Here is a 19,102-nt window from a genome sequence, read left to right as displayed (position 1 = left end):
AAAAGACCCCCATGAGGGTGGGTGAGGGAATAACCACTGTACCACCAGTGGAAAAGCCGGCAATCATGTGGTGACATGTGTGTTGTCCAGCGCCTGGAAAAGACCCTGGAGAGGCAGTGGTGACCCAGGAGGCTGTTACAATTATCAATAATACTCAATGTCCTTCTAAGTGCATTTGTGAGAAAACAACACTCCATATTCTTCACAATTGCACTATCGCCAAAGATGTTTGGTAGCTATTTGTTCATACTAACTCTTTATCAACTTTTTTGTTGGATCTTTGTAGTTTAGCTCTCTTGAAATTCTAAGCATAAGGCGAGAAACCACACACATACAAAAATGGCCTTGGATAAAAATACTCGGCCATATATGCTCGCTTCTTTGGAAGAACATATGTTCTGCTGCCACAAAAGGTAGATACCAAACAGTGCAACATATTCGAAATGCCTATTGCCTCAAATTGCTGGAGGATACGACTTTTACTGGATAAGGTGGCCACTACCAATCAAACACCTAGATAATTGACCTCCTAGTTACCCCTAGCACAACATTGGCTCAAAATGGATGTGGATGCCTCTATCACCGACCTTGGCCAGTGTGCAGTAGGAGCAATAATCCACAACCACCAAGGTGAATGCATTCTAGGCTTCTAACAATGACTGCCATCGCTCCGAAACACCATTGATGAAGTTAAAGATGTTGCCCAAGGTCTTTTTCTCCACAGGAACCTAAACTTGAGTAAGGTTTCCATTTTCACTGATTCTCTCAAAGCTCGTAACCTCATTCATTGAGGTGTTGATCACAATCACCCTTTTGTAGACTTCATTCATCATGCACAAGATCTTTGGATCAATTCCAATCAGACTGAACTACACCATTGCTATAGGGAAGCACTCAAATGTGCAGACAAACTCTTAAACCATACTCACTCTTTACAAACAGACCGTCAACTTTGGTGTGATACTCCTAGTTTCTGTTTTGAAACTCTTAATGAGGACAGCCGTGTTTGTGTCCTAAGCCCTAGTAGGCACTAGTTCTCTCAAGTTTGTAACTTGCCTTTATATGTAAAAAAAGAAAATGGCCATGTTTCTTCAGGTTTTACATTTAGAGAGGCAAATTGTTGTGTTTATTATTAGCTAAAGCATCGAACGTTGCTGCATACTGCATACTGAGACTGCCGTATTGGCTAATGCATCCCTCTTCATTCAAAAAAATGTTATATCATGTACTCAAGGGAGTACTAAAAACATGTTTTAAAAAAAAATCGCGAGAGTTCTGTAAGTGATCTGGCATTTGAATCCATGTCTTTTTCCCCCCGGCTAATATCTTTACGTCTATTTGACTTTTACATTTTTGTTTTCAGGAATCAAGCATGGCCTCATTAATATTATATTTATGACCATGCGGATTCTGGTGCAGATAGGGATCAAAAGAGAACAGTGATATATTCCGTTAGTTGTAGCACATGATTATATCATCAGTTGAACTGAGACTTTTGTTAAAGGAACACTTCATAATGAAATCAACCCCTTCTAGCATTTATAATCTCTCTTCCTCAAATTGAACAATACATCTAAATCCCAGGAATGATTCTAAAACGACTATAGAAGGACATACAATGAGAAAATTGATGGCTTCTCTGATGATCGATAATCACAAAATAGTCACATTCATTCATCAGGCACCAAACTGTCCTAATTAAATAACCATAACAACAGAAACTCAGACAACGACAAAAAGAAAGAGTGAATTGAATCAAGACTTGGTGAGATTTTCTTCCTGATTTATGGGTTGAGGGACCTGCACAGCATCATCGGGATCAAAGAAAGTGATGTTAGAACAGGACATGGAGCTCTTGGTCTTGGGATGGTACGCCTCCACTTTCTTCCCCTTACGTTCATAAATCACTGCGTCGCTCTGATCTTCAGGGACCTGACACTTTCCCCCTAATATGATCGTCTTCATCCACACTGAGTCCTCTTGCTTCCCCCCCTTCATCTTCTTTATCGCCTCCTCCTTCAGATGATCCTTGCTCATTCTCGCTACTGACAACGTTCTCGGCATTTTTATGCTCAGATTGAACGATATTTTTCTCTCTGAAGCTGCTCTTTTCATCTTCACCGAAGCATGCGATTCATTGCCTTGATACTGCATTCCGGGCGGCAGAGGCAGCTCCTTCACGACCGTCTTGTCATCGTTCCTTGTGTCTTCCGCCCGAGGCTCCGGAGACGTGGTTGCCGTGGCCTCCACTGCCGGCGAATCCGTGGCCTTTTTGCTTCTTCTGAAGGTGGTTTTTTCCAGAATGTGAGAATGCTGCATAGAGATGTGATAATAGCGACACTGGCAACCACACCTACGGCTAAGAACGACAGATAAAGAACAGGGTGCAGTGTCAGCGACAACGAGAGATTATCATCCGGGATTATTCTTCCCATTACATGCGTTTGACTTTTGCAGGGAAATTGTGGGTTTCCCTCTGCTTCGATAATCTCTTCGTTTAATGGTCGATAAACTGCATTGTGCGTGCGTGAAGGAGCTAGCGTATGGGTTGATTTGTTTTGACGTCCGAGGCCCCAAGCTCCAACGGTGTTTTTTATGGAACTTGAAAAAGGATCAAAAGCGAGTGCGTGCGTGTGTGTTTTTTTTTTCTTGGTGGGACGTTGACGTGATTGGGAACTACGTACGTACGTACGATGCTTGAATTCAGGAATGGAGAGGGAGAAAATGGAGATGGTAGCTCTCGCTATTTTTGGTGATGGCACAGGGCTGTCAATTGTTCCTCAAAACGCCTAAATTTAAGAATCTCGTGCTTTATTAACTAATTAATGTGTCCTCTCTGGACCCTCTCCTTCGTCTTCCCTTCGGAGTGTTCCTCATCATCAACGCGTACCATTGCATGAGATTGATGTCAAGGCCGTGTAAGCCTCAAGGTCAATGAGGCTACCGCCTTAGGCCTAAATAATAATAATAATAATAATAATGTATATATATGTCATGTGTGTATTTGATATTTGTATTGTTATATAATTTAATTATAGATTAAAAGGAATAAAAAGTATTGATTGTTTCTTGAATTAAAAAAACTTCAATAATTTTTAATCAACTTTAATTATTGGGCCAAGACCATCATCTACTTAAAACAATGAGATCCATAATATATTAATTTATATTATATTCTTATTAAAAAAAAAACAATTTATAGCATATTACTTTGCACTAACTCCCTTTTACAATGTCACTTTTAATTAACTTTTCATCTCTGTATTGATATATGATAATGAATTAATATTTTTTGTATTTGAAAGGGACAATTATACATACTTGACTTTGCTAAAAATGTGCCCTAGGACTTCAAATTTACGGCCCTCTCGATGGTAAGCGCAGAGAATGGGTTGTATGTGCCCTACCACCTCATCTTAGTCATGCGGTGAGATTGCCACTGGAAAAGTTTGTTCACTTTTAGAAAAAACAGCGCACAGATGTGATGTGGCCCGTGGGAGAGCTTCAACCTGGACTCCGTGTGATGTAATGCATGAGAGAATGTTAAATGTGTATCTTAGATTATGATACCATAGCAAGTTTTAATTACTGCTCTTGAAAATAATATCCACATACGTGCTTTAAGAGTAACGTACTTTCTTTTCAAATATATGAATGGAATGGCTCGTGATTGAACCGAAAAGATTAGTTAGTAATTAACATTGATTTGAATTTAAGGTCTATGGTTAATTACGTGCGTCTCCGCGTAAAAGCAATATAGAAACATGTATTGTAGAAAATCATATTGCCTGTGAACATCCTGTACATGCTCCTGCACAAATGCACACTTAACATTTAATTTTTTGCCACTAAAAAATTGTTCTTTTTTGGCATTAATATCAATGGCTCCACGAAAAATTCTATTGGAATATTTTCAAAATGAAAAAATATCTTTTTAAAAATATCATATCTTTATAAATTAAAGAGTTATGCCTTTATAAATTAAAGAATTATTATGAAGAGTTATTTGAAAAGATATATATATATATATATATATAGTTACTAGAGTCATGTCTCTCTAAACACTAGTTAAAAACTCTTTGGAGGGTTATGTAACTAAGAGTTGTCACTTGTTAAAAAATATATATATTTCAAGAAAACTCTATATATAAAAAGATGTTTCTGTTCATAAAAAATTATTATAAATAACTCTTAATTAATATTAATTATTAAACTAAGTTGGTTCATGAACCAACATATGGTAGTTTATGAACCAAGATGGGCTTATGACTTTATATATATATATATATATATAATCTAGGATTATGACTTTTACATAAAGAGTTTTTGTAATATCCTAAATTTAAATTACAAGATTAGGTTAATTAATTGAGGATAATTAAGTAATAATTGGGCTAACAATGATTAGTGATAGCTAGTAGACCTTATGATTGTGGGTATATCATTTGGATTGAATCGAGGGGCGGATTGGGCCATTTGGGCCCAAAAAATGAGACAAAATGGAAGGCTCGATTATGTGTCATCCACTACGGTGAATGCACTCCTCGTTGCGATGAATCGTTGAATATTTTAACAAGCTATAGAAAAGAAGAAAAAATAGAGGGAGATAGAAAAGAGGCAAGGAAGAACCTTTAAGGTTGTGCTAAGGCAACATCTTTAGGACAATTTGGAGGTCTTTCTCACTTGGTTTCATCTAAGTAAGTCTTATCCCTCTCCTCTCCCCTTTACATGTTTTTGGATCATGATTTGAGGTTGGATGATAAACATTTTCAGACTTAGGGCATTGGATCATAACCTATTAGTCCTAATGAGATTAATGGGGTTTATTTTACTTACATAAACTTAGTTTCTTCAATTTTATAAAGTTTTGAGGTTGGGGTTAAGGTTTTGGATGAACCCTGGCCATTTTAAGGATAAATTTGAGTTCTTAAGCGTTATGTTAATTGATATTTAAGTTATTGAGAACTAATTAACTAAATGAAGTTAATGAAAATTAATAAACTCATTGGTTACGAGTTTAGATTGGTATTTGGAAATTTGGGTTGTCAAAGTGTTGAATTTAGAATTGAAAATGATACTTTGTTTGAAATTTAGTAATGTGGGTTGTTGTTAATTATAAATTAACTTTGTCACATGGATTTTTCTTTAGCTTGAATTTAGCTCGAGAAGCAAGTTATATTAGGGGTAACCTTTAAATTTTCAAAAGTCTGAGATAACTAACAAATTTTATGAGTTATGCCATTGCTTGTTAGATTGATTTAGGTTGATTTGTGAACATAATTAATATAAATTTATTGGAATATAAACTTGATTATTATTTTAGAAAAATAAATGCAAGTATGGTTTTCCTTGATTTTCATTAAAACATATTGTGTTGAAAATGTTTATATAATGTTAAGTAGTTTTATGATGAGATGGTAAATTGTTGCTTGCTCGCAACAATTGATTATATTGCTATATGCATGCTTTTGAATTTTACATTGTGCTATGAGCTATAAGATATGCATAATGTTATATTATGTATGGTAACATAATCATGAGTTGGGTGGGAGGATCCCCCAGGAGGAATAAATTATTTTTCACATAAAACTATATAACTAACACCATGGATGGCCTTAGTGTTTGGTTTTACGGGCATTTATTTCATTGATCTAGGTTGAAGATGAGTCACATCCTTGCTTTCATCAATTTAGGTTGAAGATGGGTCACATACCCGCATTCATTGTTTTGTGCTCATTTGATTTTTCCTTCTTCAATTTTGGCTTTGTTTTTTTCAGTGGGTTTGATTTTGCTTATGCAAATTGAACTATTTTGTAAGATCTTGGCTTTGGTTTTGTTGGTGTTGAAACTAGTAAAGGTTTTGCCTTCTTTGATTTTTAATGAAATCAATAAAGGTTCTTCACCTTCTTCAATTTTTTTTACAGTGATTCATAATTGTTACTATCCATCTTCAGTACCTATATTCGATTCCTAGCATTATGATTTTTTTTTTCAAACTTCTATAGATTTATCAATTCCTAGCACTGTGTTTTAATTTTTGGTTTGATTTTGTCTGTTTGAACTTGGCCCCCTTAAAGATTTTCTTTTCTTGTTTGATTTTGTGTGTTCATTTATGGTAGGCATTATGGTTTGTGTTTTCTGGTTTACATTATTTTCATTCTTGGGAAGACGATGAAGACATGAAAGGAAGAGTAAACAATTGAACACATGGCCATTTTTTTCAACAAAAATTCACTTTCAGACATGGAATCTCACGTGGCTGGCTAGCTGGGCAATAATCAAAAAGTCAAAATAAATGGTCAATATGGTCAAACCGTTCGTCCAACGCAAATTTGTACTATTTTAAAAAATGTTAGAGTAAAATTACGCCATTAAATATTTTAGGATACTGAATCTATCCTCAGAAAAACTTTAAGGATAGATTTATATTTTAACCCTATAGTCTATATAATGGTTATTTATATGTAATCATTATATAATTATTAGGTTTAAAAAATGTTAAAACAATAATCCTACACAACGGTTACTTAACTGCTGTATAGTTCCACAAAGTGTATAGTAATTACTTTGAAAAGCCTGTTATATAGGCTTTGGGTAAAAATAATTTTTAAAAAACAAGATTATTTAATATTTTTTCATTTTAACCTCTACATAGACAAAAATACCATACAATGGTTAGTTGAAAACTTGAAATAACAGCTATATAATCACTTTATGCTAATAATCCCGCTTTATTTATATAACAGTTTTTGATATACATATATACATACATATATGAGTTTTTTTTTTTTAGTAGTGATGGTGTGACTATTCCATTCTCATGAGAGTTGGCCGAACCATCATTATATATACAATTTGAATCCAAGTTATTGCATGTCCTATAAAGTGTGCCCTTTTCCTTTCAAATGTTGTCTTCCTCGTGCAGTAATACATAGGTAAAATCTGTTTTTTAAACCCGGGTGCGTAAAATATTGTCTTAAACTTGAAAGATCTTGTGGCCCAAAAAAAAAAAACACTTGAAATTTCTACCAGATCAATGATTCAAAGATCTCAATCTCAACTAATGCGTCAGTCCCCGAATCCCTCGATTTAATGAACAGCTAAAATGTAAAAATAAATTACTTTTAATCTTCAGATTACACAATAATATTGTTTTTGAATTTAAATTTGATAACTGTACTTAATGTAGGCATGAATACCTATATCATCTAAGCCATCAAAATTCAAATCAAGTGTTCAGATAAACTTACTTATTCATTAATCTCAAGTGAAGTATAAATTTATAAATCATAATCATTGATTTGAATTTTAACAACTCTGATGATACTGTGTAGTAAGTATACTCACCAAATTCAAATTCTTTACATTCTTAATGAAGCCACAGTGAAATTATCTTCAAGAATATCATTGATTTATTAACAAAATATATTTTTAAAATTTATCCATTAACGTCATTTATTTTTCTTGGGTAACATATCATGAATTCAATTTTTTAGATATAGTAGTTTTATTATTTTTATATATGTCAAATTTATATTCAATACACCCTTTATCATAAAAGCATATGCAGGAAGATATCGTTGGTCAAATAAATATAAAGAAAAAGGACATTTTAATAAAATAGAGAGAATTTTAGTTACGGACCACTATAAAGACTTAATTTTAAATGAGTCCAAAAAAATTTTAAAATTTTAACTCATTTTAAGGGAGAAAAGTCAAACTAATTAATTCTAATGGTGAAAAAATAAAATAATTTTTATTTATTATGCAGAATCACTAGTTGTTAATTTACCAATATCACTTATAAATTATATTCGTTTATTTGACAATCAGTAATATTAATTATTAATTTGTTAACTTTACTTGTTAATTTACTAATATTAGTTGTAAATTATAAGACTTATCAGTAATTTAAAATTGATGTTAGTAAATTATAAGGCCTATCAATAATTTATAATTGATGTTAGTAAATTAACAAATAAAGTTAGCAAATTAATAATTAATGTTACTGATTGTTTGATAAACGAATATAATTTATAAATAATATTGATAAATTAACAAGTGCAACAACAAAATTAATAACTAATGATTTTACACAATAAGTTAAGGATATTTTGATCTTTTCACCGTTGAAATTGGTTTAATTTTTCTCCTCTGAATTGAATTGAAATTTCAAAAAAAAAAATCACCTGAAACTAAGTCTCTATGGTGGTCCTTAATTCAAATTCTCTTAATAAAATGTTGTTATTGTCAAAGTATAAAAATAGTTCTTTGAAAAATGTAGAATAAAGAGAGAAAAAGGGAGGTGTTATGAAAATAAAGATTGGAAGGAGGGGGAAAGGGAGAAAACTATAATTAAGAGAATAAGATAATTAAGAGCTTTCTTATTTTAATACATAATATAACTAAGGTGCCTTTTATTCACAGATACAAACATATCAATTAAATTAAATAAAATATACAGGATAATAATAATTAAAAGATATTATTATAACTAAAAGATATTGAAAAATTTGAGATCGTGGACATTCACATAACATCCTAATATTCATAATACATGGATGTGGAAATAGTGTGCCTCATTAAAATCTTATTAAAAAAAACTTAATGAGACAAAAACTTAGTGAAAAAAAAATATACAATATCTTCATATCTATTGAAGCTGTCTCATTAAAAATCTTAACAAAAAAATCTAATGGAACAAAACTTTAAGGAAAAAAAGTAAAGCATAATTTTTACTTTCCTTAATAACGATATCACTCACTATTATTGAGCCTTTTTGAATCATTGTTTCAATAATTTGTGTATCAATTCTTGAATATTATTGTTGTTAATGCCTCTGCGAGTTGATATTTCTCACAGCTAGGCTATATGAATCATTATCTTCATAAAATATTTTGAAGCATTTTCTCTATTTATATCTTTTGGATATAAACACATTTTCCTCTTGATGTATATTTTATAGGAGTAACAAAACAATTTTGACATACACATGATTCTACAAATAAATAACCTCTTAAAGGTCAATTCGCATGATTCAAACTAGACTTATATAATACATATACATAATTAATTAATTTTTTTCCTAAATAGGTTTAGTAAAGCAATCATACATAATTTCTCAGACAAGTTATATCAAATGCATAATTTCATAAATTTATTATCATAATGGCTTTTTATAATCATTCATGAACATTTTCTTGACACATCATGGTCTTTTATAATAACTGACATTGGCATTTTTCAAATTCAATGGTTAATAAATGTCCTGTTTATATGGCTATAGGCCATTATAACAATTTCTTGTACGCATTTTAAATTTAAAAGGCTACTATTAATTTTTCATAACATAAATTCATTGACTATAATTTTTAAGATTATAAAAAATAATTTTTAAGCTTAGAAATTTTTTTTAACTATTAGCCTTCGAGTTAAAGTAATTAAACGAATCAAGTTAATAATCAAGATGCATATTAAAATTTCACAAAATTTATATTAATCATTGGGGTTGTAAAATTATTTTTTTACAGAATAGTCATGATCAAAATTAAGATGCCTTCTTCTAGCCATATAATAACGAGATCAATTATGGCTTCTAGCTATATAATCATAAAATGAAACATGGCTTCTAGTTAAGTAATTATAAAATTAAATAAGCTTCTTGCCATGTACTCATAATATCAAATATGGCATCGAAGTCATATAATTACAAAATTAAATATGGCTTTTGGCTATATAATTTATTTTGACCATAAATTGATTATTCAAAAAATATTGAAAATTTAAAGTGATGTGATTTCAAGCCATCTGGTCACATAATTAAAATAACATGGCTACTAATCATCTTATTGCAACAATATTGAAGAGAGATATATAAAATAATAGGTATTTTGAATGTAAATTATTTTTATAATTTATTTTGTATGTGGATATCTTTAAGATTTAACTTATATTTCGATATGAGTAACTTTAAGATTTGCTTTATATTATATATGAATAACTTCAGGATCTGCTATATGTTACGTGTAGATAATCTAAAATTAAATTGTACCTCATACTTCTAGATGTGATATGCAACATGTAATTATTTGATTAATTGAACGAGGAAGAAAGCAATTGAGCCAAAAAAAAAAAGAACTCAATAAATGAATAACACAAAATAACAAGAGTGCTTGAATGATAGAGATTTACTTAATATTTGATTGAGTGTGTCATCCGAAATGTTCACGATATATAAGGCACCCAACTGCCTATGCTAAAAATAGAGCGGTTGTATTGATAATGAATTATGAAAATAAAGATTGAAAGAGGAGAAAAGAGAGAAAAGTATATTGGAAAGCTTTTTCATTTTAATGTGTAGAAAACAATTGAGATGCTTTCTATTCGTAAACATCATCAATTAAATAAAATAAAAATATACAGAATAATAATAACTAAAAAGATATTATAATAACAAAAATATTTTAAAAAATCTGACATAATTAATATTTACATAATATTTTAATTTTAGCATTCATGACAGAAGCTATGTTTTTTCGGTGAAAAAATAATGAAAAATAGATATCTTATCTACCTACTATATTCAACATAAATTCAGTATTTTTTTTGGACGAGAACATAAATTCGGTATTTAGATGTAAAAGAATTAAATAATTACCTTTAAATTTAATTTAAATAAGATATATAAAAAGGCGTAGTTGTTGGTGAATCGACCCAGACTTACGAAGCCGACAATTAGACGTTAGAACGTAAAGGATATAGAGCATGTGGGCTTCCCGTGTTTTCTTCACCTAAAAAAAAAATAAAAAAATAATAATAAAAAGGTCTTATCAATTTATCTTCTCCGATGAAACGCTTTATGCGTCATTTGCTAGAGTACCCCGGCCTGCCCTTCAAAGTTCAAAGAATCTCTCTTGCTTTTGTAGACTGTTTAAATAATAAAAGTAAATATAATCCGTGTAAGAGCGACCTTTTTGTCTTGCTTTGTTCTTCTGAATGTTTGGGATTTAATTTAAAACACGAAAACAGACAAAGAAATCTCCCATTTTGAATGGAGGAAAGATCCCTGAGGAGCAAGTTCAAGAGGGTCTGTGTCTTCTGCGGTAGCAACTCCGGCAATAGGGAAGTCTTCAGCGACGCTACGATTGAATTGGGCAATGAACTGGTCAGTGTCACTCGTCTTTTTAAGCACTCTTCCATTATATCCCCTCAATCCTTGATTACTGATATTTCATCTTCTGCTGGCTGTTCTCTTTACCGGGCGTTCGACGTTTTGAAACTCAGGTCTTCAATGTTTTATTTAACTCGTTTTCTTTAGCAAACAACAATTAAATACCTTGTAGTCGAGAAATGCTACTTTGATAACCAACGAGTGTGTTCGATCATGGTGCCTTTGCACAGAACTTGGAGATTCTGATAATCATTAAGCGTGTTTTTATGGTGGGAATTACAGGTGAAGAGGAAGATAGACTTGGTTTATGGTGGAGGAAGCGTTGGGCTGATGGGCTTAATATCTCGGAGAGTGTATGATGGAGGCTGCCGTGTCCTTGGGTATGCAAGCCTAAAACAACATTCTTCCTAGGGTTTATTGCGGATACTCTTGTCATTTGCTGTAAGCTGGGTGTTATTGATTAGCGTGTCACCGTTCTTTTTCCTTCTTTACATGCAGGATAATTCCAAAAGCTCTTATGCCTATTGAGGTATTTGTATTTTGTGCTCCTAGCTGCCTAACTTATTCATTTAGTTGTAACTTTCAAATAAATTGATTTTCCGTTTACTTCTTGCAATTTATATTGTGAGTTTGTGATGATTTGGTAACCCCGGTTTTAAGTCTGAATAAATGAGCCGTTTGCATTGCATTTCATGCTCCTCATAGTGGGACTGGTTCAGGGAGAAATTTAGTAATTTACAACCTTCATGATTATGATCTCTTTATCATGAAAAGAATGTTCTATCTGCTCTCAATAGAAGAAAAAATTATAATGATTATAATTAGTATGTTGCTATGGATCATTTGGACAGATATCTGGCGAAACAGTAGGAGAAGTGAGAATTGTTTCAGATATGCATGAGCGAAAAGCTGCAATGGCTCGAGAGGCTGATGCATTTATTGCTCTCCCCGGTAGTTACCACTTACCAGAAAAGCTCACATCAATAATTTAGATAAATAATTGATGGTTGTATCGCTTGCTTCATGTAAATTTCTTTAGAGTCATTATTTGATCTTATTCCCTAATTTTTTTTTTTATAGGATTACTGTAATTTTTTTATTGCCTTTTTACTGTATAAATTGACACTTATAGTTGTCCTCTCTCCATTCTCCTCCTTTTTCTTCACAATTAGGAGGGTATGGAACCATGGAAGAGCTGTTGGAGATGATAACTTGGGCCCAACTGGGGATTCATAAAAAGCCGGTAACTTGGAATGTTCCAGTATAAGATAAAATCCTTAGCCTACTAATAAAAAATGTTAACTATGTATCATTTTGTACAGGTTGGTCTACTGAATGTTGATGGTTACTATAACTGTTTGCTTGCCTTATTTGACAATGGTGTTGAAGAAGGCTTCATTAAGCCTGGTGCTCGAAATATAATTATCTCTGCTCCTACAGCCAAGGAACTTGTGACGAAGATGGAGGTCTAACCACAACTATCTTAATTCCCACCCTCAATTATGTGGAAGGAAACATTACAAATTATCTACATGAAAATTTTGCACTCAAATTTGTGTATTGCTTTATTCTGGAGTTGAATGGTAGATTGCTTTAACCAGATTGATGAGTAAAAGTTGTGGGTGCTGGTAATTCATTAAAATTATAGGTGGCCTGCTACAGGGATGCAGTCAATAGATCAATTTAAGGGTTCCTATTTGATTCCTAAAATAAAAGCCAAAGTCAGTAAACTTGGATAAGACTTTGTGCTGGACATCTTATTTGAAATTATGGCAATAGAGCAGGTCTCATGCATGTTTATATTTCTCTCGACACAAATAAAACTTCTGTGTTGCAACTGCTGAAAAGAATTTTGCTGTTGCTCTGGCACATGTGAACATGCGCCATATATGTAGGCTTACTAGACATTCCAATAACAAGTTCAAAGTGCTGTTTTCTTTAAATCTCTGCATGCTGAAATAATTAACCTTTTTGCAGCATTACATTCCTTCACATGATCATGTCGCCTCTCATGAGAGCTGGCAGCTGGAGCAACTAGGTACTTATGCGGGACAAGAAAATGAAGAATGATACTTCTATTGATGATAGCTTTTCCATTTAAATTGATTTCCGATTTGATTCTTCATCATTTGATATGTTTACAAGAGTCTGTAGATGGGGCTGGACGTTGTTCGTTACTGTGTATTATGTGGTTCTTTGTGAATGGAATGATAGTGTTTCAGCAGTTCTGCTTTGCACCATTCTTTTCTTCGTCCATTAGTCAATCAAATCACTGTTTGGTAGTCATATCTGTTTGTTACCACTTATTAATGGGCAAAGGTACTTAGAAATGGAAAGAGAGACTCTAAGCATTTCCTGCTCAGTCGTGCGTGGTGGGTGGGCGGCTCCACTATTAGAATTTTGGTGGACCCGACGACTTCCAGTCCAGGCAACTACAAATGGCTTTATAGTTCATAATTGACCTCTTATGGGCCACAGAATAGTCATTTTTGGTTATTTTCATAATGTTTATAATAGACCTCTTTTGGGGACACTAGAATGGTGGTTCTCGTTTATTATTTATGGACACGAGACTTTCTGGCGGTTACAGATGAATGGTTATTTTCGTACTGTGGTAAATCAGGACGACTTTTTTAAGTACATTCAGTATCCGGTTTACTAGGAATTTTATCCTAATCGGAGCAGCCTTCCTTTACTTATGGAGTCAAGCACTGGTTGAAACTGTCTCACACTTGCGAGAAATCAACAGAGATTAGGAGAAGCGAATCTCTGAAACACGGTTTTTTGAATGTTTCTACGTTCGATTTGAAAAATGATTGGTGGAGAGGGGAGCTATGGACTAAATGAAAGTATAGAAGTTTGACTTTAGACATAATGTAACCCGAACGAGTAAATGCTTTTGTTTAACGAGTGGTTGTGTTGGAATGCTGTTGTAGCAACTGCGAAAAGTAATTGAATAGACAGGGGGCTGAATCATCAAACTGGTGAAATTTCTATTTTTCTCTGTCTTGATGAGTTGAATTTATTCCATGCCCGGTTGAGACACAACCTCTAGCCTCACATCGATTTGGAAGCCGGAAAGGGATATTTGACTGGCAATATCCAAAGCTGTGGCTGAGAACAAGTTGAATTTTGAAGCTTTCCCGCTGTTGCAGGATGCATATAATGGTCCCATCCCATGTCATTTTTGACACTTGTGTGGTAATTCGCTGCTCATATTTGAATTGGTTTCTCACCTTGTTATTCGCAGCCAACAGTACGAGGCAAGTGCATGAGATTAGAGGAATTGAAGGAAAATGATTTTTTAATTTAAAATTTATTACTTAAAATTTTTAATAAAAATATAGTATTTTAAAATATCAAATTATCATTTATATAATTTAGAGAATTTTATCATTATTTTTTCAAAAATATTTTTCATTTAGTATTTTATTTATAAGAAAAATTAAAGAGAGAATATATAAAAAAATAATATTAAAAAATATTATTAATAAAATTTTATTTTTGTTAAAATGTTTCATATTTTGATATGTTAAACTAATGAAGTATCTGTGCAATGCATGGATCATGTACATTAGTTGTTTTTTAATAAGTGGCATGTTTATCATTTATGACAAATTTTCACATCAAAATATTTTATGAACACATTCTCCATATTGTATGTTCTGTATGTATTGGGGGTGTTTAGCTATCATTAATAATAGGTCTGCTTGTTTAAAATTTAAAAGTAAGTAATTTTTAGATATTTTAGAGATTTTATAAAAATATATATATATTGAAAGAATCTTATAAAAAGCATACATTATTTTATATTTAGTTACAATAATAAAAAATTTATTATTAGTTTGTTATTTTTAGTTTTTATAATATCCTCCTTGGTTTCTATTTTATAAAAATAATTTATTATTTAATTATTTTAAAATTTTATGATATCTTTGTATATTCTGCATTTTTAAAACATTTTCTCTCATCTATTGCATTAGGTTATTTTTAGAAATTATTAAAAGCAACTTCTTAAAATAATTAAAAATATGCTTTTTTTCATATTTTGATTATTTTTAAAATTTTAAACAAGTATAATAAAAACTCAAAAAATATATTATTTTAACAAAAATATGTTATTTTTTATAAAAATAAGTAGAAACAAACAGGCTCCTAATGTCAATTATGAATAAGTAAAGTATAAAAAAATAAAAATATATGTTGTAAATAGATAAAATGTAAAGTAAGAAAAATTATAATTTTTTAATATTAAATTGTCAAAGATTTCACTACAAACAACATTTGAAATTCTAAGGGTAGAGAGTGACCATATATCCTTATCAAGATTCCATATTTTTTAAACATTTCATACTTCAAACACAAAAAATAATAACATATAATTGATTGTGAATGAAAACATGACATGGTAGGTATGATATAACATGACATAGACTTTGACTTTTGTTTTATTAATGGTCATGGAAAAGGACATGATGAAAAACTACCTACTCTTAATAAGTAGCAATAGGGAATTAGATGAATATATAACAACACACAGTATATATTTTCATTCCTTCATTTGACCTAAACATTTCTTGGGTCACAAAACTATGTTTTTCAATTCATGTAACTATTAGATATATATCATTGCACAACTTCATAAACTTATTGATTTTTTGTATTAAAATAATTGGGACATCTATTTCAAGCTTTATTTCATGATCTGGGAGGCTTGACATTGAAATTAAGTTTAGAAAATTTGCAAAGTAAAGGTATCCAAGTGAATTCATATTTTCATCATTTTTCATGATATTATCAAAACTCAAATATGCAACTTTATTCTCAGGGGGCATGGACAATATATACCTATTTACTTCTTCAACCATAGTCAACATATGTAGAAGCTAATATAGCTTTGTCCCTAAAATATAAAGAATTACACATATTGTTATATAAATATGGAAATGTGGAATCAAGAATGGATTTTATTAGGTCATTTGAAAAAATCCAATAACAAATTAGTCAGGATCTCAATATCCACATATCTAGAATCAGAAAAACACCTCCAAACCCATTTAAATATGTGTGTTAATGGGTAATTTGATTTAAACTGGCCATTTTTCACGGACTCAAATGGAGTGTCAACCCATTTAAGCCTATATATAATAATTCATTAATATTAATAAATGAGGAGAGAGAGGATTTGAATTAAAAAAAGGGTAGATATGTTGAAAAAAATGAAAAATAACTCTAGCATCAATTAAAAAAAAAATTTGATATTTTTGCCACCAAAGAACCCATTCATATTGAAACACGATCAAATATTGTTGACATTAAAGATGATAGTGGCAAAGATGATGATGAGCATCATGATGCTACTTTTTAGATATTATTGTTTCATTGATATTTAAAAAATACTTATTTAGTTTGATTTTGGAAATTTGAACGATGATCTAATACTTTAATTGGTTAATATTTAATTACTTATGGTTTAATTTGTTTTATCTTTAAATATTTATTATAAAAAATTTTAAAAATAATTAAAAGAGCCTAAAACCCTCAGGGTTAGCATTGAGCCTAAGAAGGCTTCATAAATAATATAGCTCAAGCCTAAAAGTCTCATCATCACTTGAATTAATATAGTCAGCAAAATCCTGAAGAACATTAATAAATGCTCTTACATTTTTTTTGCCAAAAATCAAATATTTCTAGTTAAAGAGAAAATCGGCAACTAATGAGATGCTTAACTTTAAAATATATCTTTTAAGCATCTATCAAAAACTTTAAAAACAAAAATATAAACTATTAGTCTATAGAATTGAAACTTAATATGTTATGGTTGAACAACTTAAAATTGGAAGAATGCTGTTAGTATTTTTGATGTTTTATTGCTTATATGTCTATGTGTTGGTTCGTGTACATAAATATTATTTCTACTTGATTATTATGTTGATGGTTTAACCATTAATTTAAGGATTAAAATTATGAGAATCCCGATATGCTAGCCTTTCTGACTTGTCATTCAATCTAATTTTTAAAACATTGATGTAGACTTTTTTAAAAAATATTTTATATATTTTTTTACCTTTCATCCTTTACATTTCTAAATTTTTATTTATGTATATAGTATCTTAATTATTTAATATAGTAATAGAAATATTTTTATTTATTTAATAGTTTAAATTTATTTATACATTTTTATTTTATATGATAATATTTTTTAATATATTAAATTTTAATCATTTAAATATGGTCCAATGATAAATATAAGGAGTGGAAACTAAAGAAAGTTGAGAGAACCCCCTCCCACAATATATTATACATTATTTATCCAACATACTCATTTTTTTTAACACAAGACTACGGTAAAATTATGTAAAAAGATCAAAAATATAAAATCATATCATATCAAAAGCCAAAAGACTTTTACAGTCTGTTAGTGGCCTATCAAAATAGATAATATTAAAATGATTAATTGAAGCCTCATGAGCTAGAAATCATTTGTTATTTTTGTCATTAGAGATTAATGTACAATCTTGACATCTTCATGTTTGGCTTCTACATCCTTATTAGCATAAGTATACACATAGTTCACGTTTTATTTTAAATATAATGATTGATATTATCAACTTATCATACTCAAATTATAGTATTTTGAAAATTTTAAACACTTTATGGAAGGTATGATTAATTTTGAAAAATTAATTTTTTGAAGATATGAAACTCTGATAGTTTTTTACACCGTTAATTAGTTGATTTTTTTTTCACATTTAACTTATCCGATTATGCATTTGAGTTTCATCACCAAATACTGAGTAATTAACTAAAATTATAAAATTAAAAATTATTAAATTAATTAATACTGTTATTTTATCAGTAAATATAAAGAAAATTATTTAAACATTACATTTGAATTAAAATTGTCAATCATATATTTATTTACGTGTTTAATTTTTATCTCATTTAGATTAATATGTCAAGAGTTACCAATACCAAAACTAAATTATATTTAAATTCAAATGCAGATTTTAACGTAGTTCAAGTACAATTGTTCATTAATTCGACAACATACTAATTTTAATATAAGAATTTTTGCAAACCAATATCAAGTGTGATCATTATATTAATATGATTTTTATCTCAATTAAATTAATCATGTATTTACAAATAAGATATTAATTTTTATATATTTTCAAGTAAATTTAATTATTTTGATTCAAATCCAAATTGAGTTTTAATTTATGTTATATACTCAAAAAATCAAATGGATTTTTAATAAGTTAGATCTTTTCTTCAAAATTAGAAAATTAAATATCAAAAGTTATACATCATTTAAAAACACTCTTTTAATTTATATATTTAAGAATTAAAAATATTATCTTGGACCAACCCAGGAACCAACAACCATCCTTAACTTCTGAATCATATGAAAGATATTTTGAAGTTTAGAATCAGAGAAAAAGTCACCAAAGCTAATATTATTTTTAATTTTATGTAAACACTATGATTAAATGAGATAAATTGATTACATAGTCTAAAAATAACTAACTAATATGAAATTTTTATTATTGTTTCCAAACATAAAATAATATATGTTTTTTTAATAAAATGTTTATAAAATAGATTTCTGTTTAAAGATGGCCTGTTTGTTTTAACTTACTTTATGAACAAAAATTTATTTTATAAGCTTTTATGATGTTTGTTTTTTATTTGGCCCAATTTTATAATGTCTGTTTAAACTTTAAAAATAATCAAAATTTAAAAACATAAGTTTTTAATTATTTTAGGGCCCATTTGTTTAAGACTTTTTCTTGAAAAATGTTTTTTTTAAATATATTATGTGAGATGTTGTTGTGTTTGTTTAAAATTTTAAATAATATCTTTAAGATTCAAAACATGACATTTCATAGTATTCGTGTATGAGTCCATAACAACATTTTCAAATAAATA

General features: G+C 30.0%; 1 protein-coding gene across 1 annotated transcript; it reads left to right on the top strand.

Annotated features, from left to right (window-relative positions):
* Window positions 1–10,871: 10,871 nt before the first annotated feature.
* LOC129303217 (cytokinin riboside 5'-monophosphate phosphoribohydrolase LOG8-like) lies at window positions 10,872–13,506 on the top strand. The gene is made up of 7 exons (XM_054942372.1): window positions 10,872–11,164; window positions 11,453–11,550; window positions 11,669–11,699; window positions 12,022–12,121; window positions 12,343–12,413; window positions 12,493–12,636; window positions 13,148–13,506. The coding sequence occupies exons 1-7, from the start codon at window positions 11,051–11,053 to the stop codon at window positions 13,238–13,240; spliced, it is 651 nt and encodes a 216-aa protein (XP_054798347.1). The 5' UTR covers window positions 10,872–11,050; the 3' UTR covers window positions 13,241–13,506.
* The last annotated feature ends 5,596 nt before the right edge of the window (window positions 13,507–19,102 follow it).

Source organism: Prosopis cineraria, unplaced genomic scaffold (genome assembly GCF_029017545.1).
Source record: "Prosopis cineraria cultivar Desert tree isolate PC_DT_omini unplaced genomic scaffold, ASM2901754v1 PC2, whole genome shotgun sequence".
Lineage (NCBI taxonomy): Eukaryota > Viridiplantae > Streptophyta > Magnoliopsida > Fabales > Fabaceae > Prosopis > Prosopis cineraria.
This window is presented reverse-complemented; position numbering and strand designations above follow the sequence as displayed.

Coding starts and splice junctions, on each gene's coding strand:
- LOC129303217 (XM_054942372.1), top strand. CDS start 11,051: ATGGAGGAAAGATCCCTGAGGAGCAAGTTCAAGAGGGTCTGTGTCTTC. Junction 11,165..11,452: donor TTGAATTGGGCAATGAACTG/GTCAGTGTCACT, acceptor TGGGAATTACAG/GTGAAGAGGAAGATAGACTT. Junction 12,637..13,147: donor AACTTGTGACGAAGATGGAG/GTCTAACCACAA, acceptor ACCTTTTTGCAG/CATTACATTCCTTCACATGA.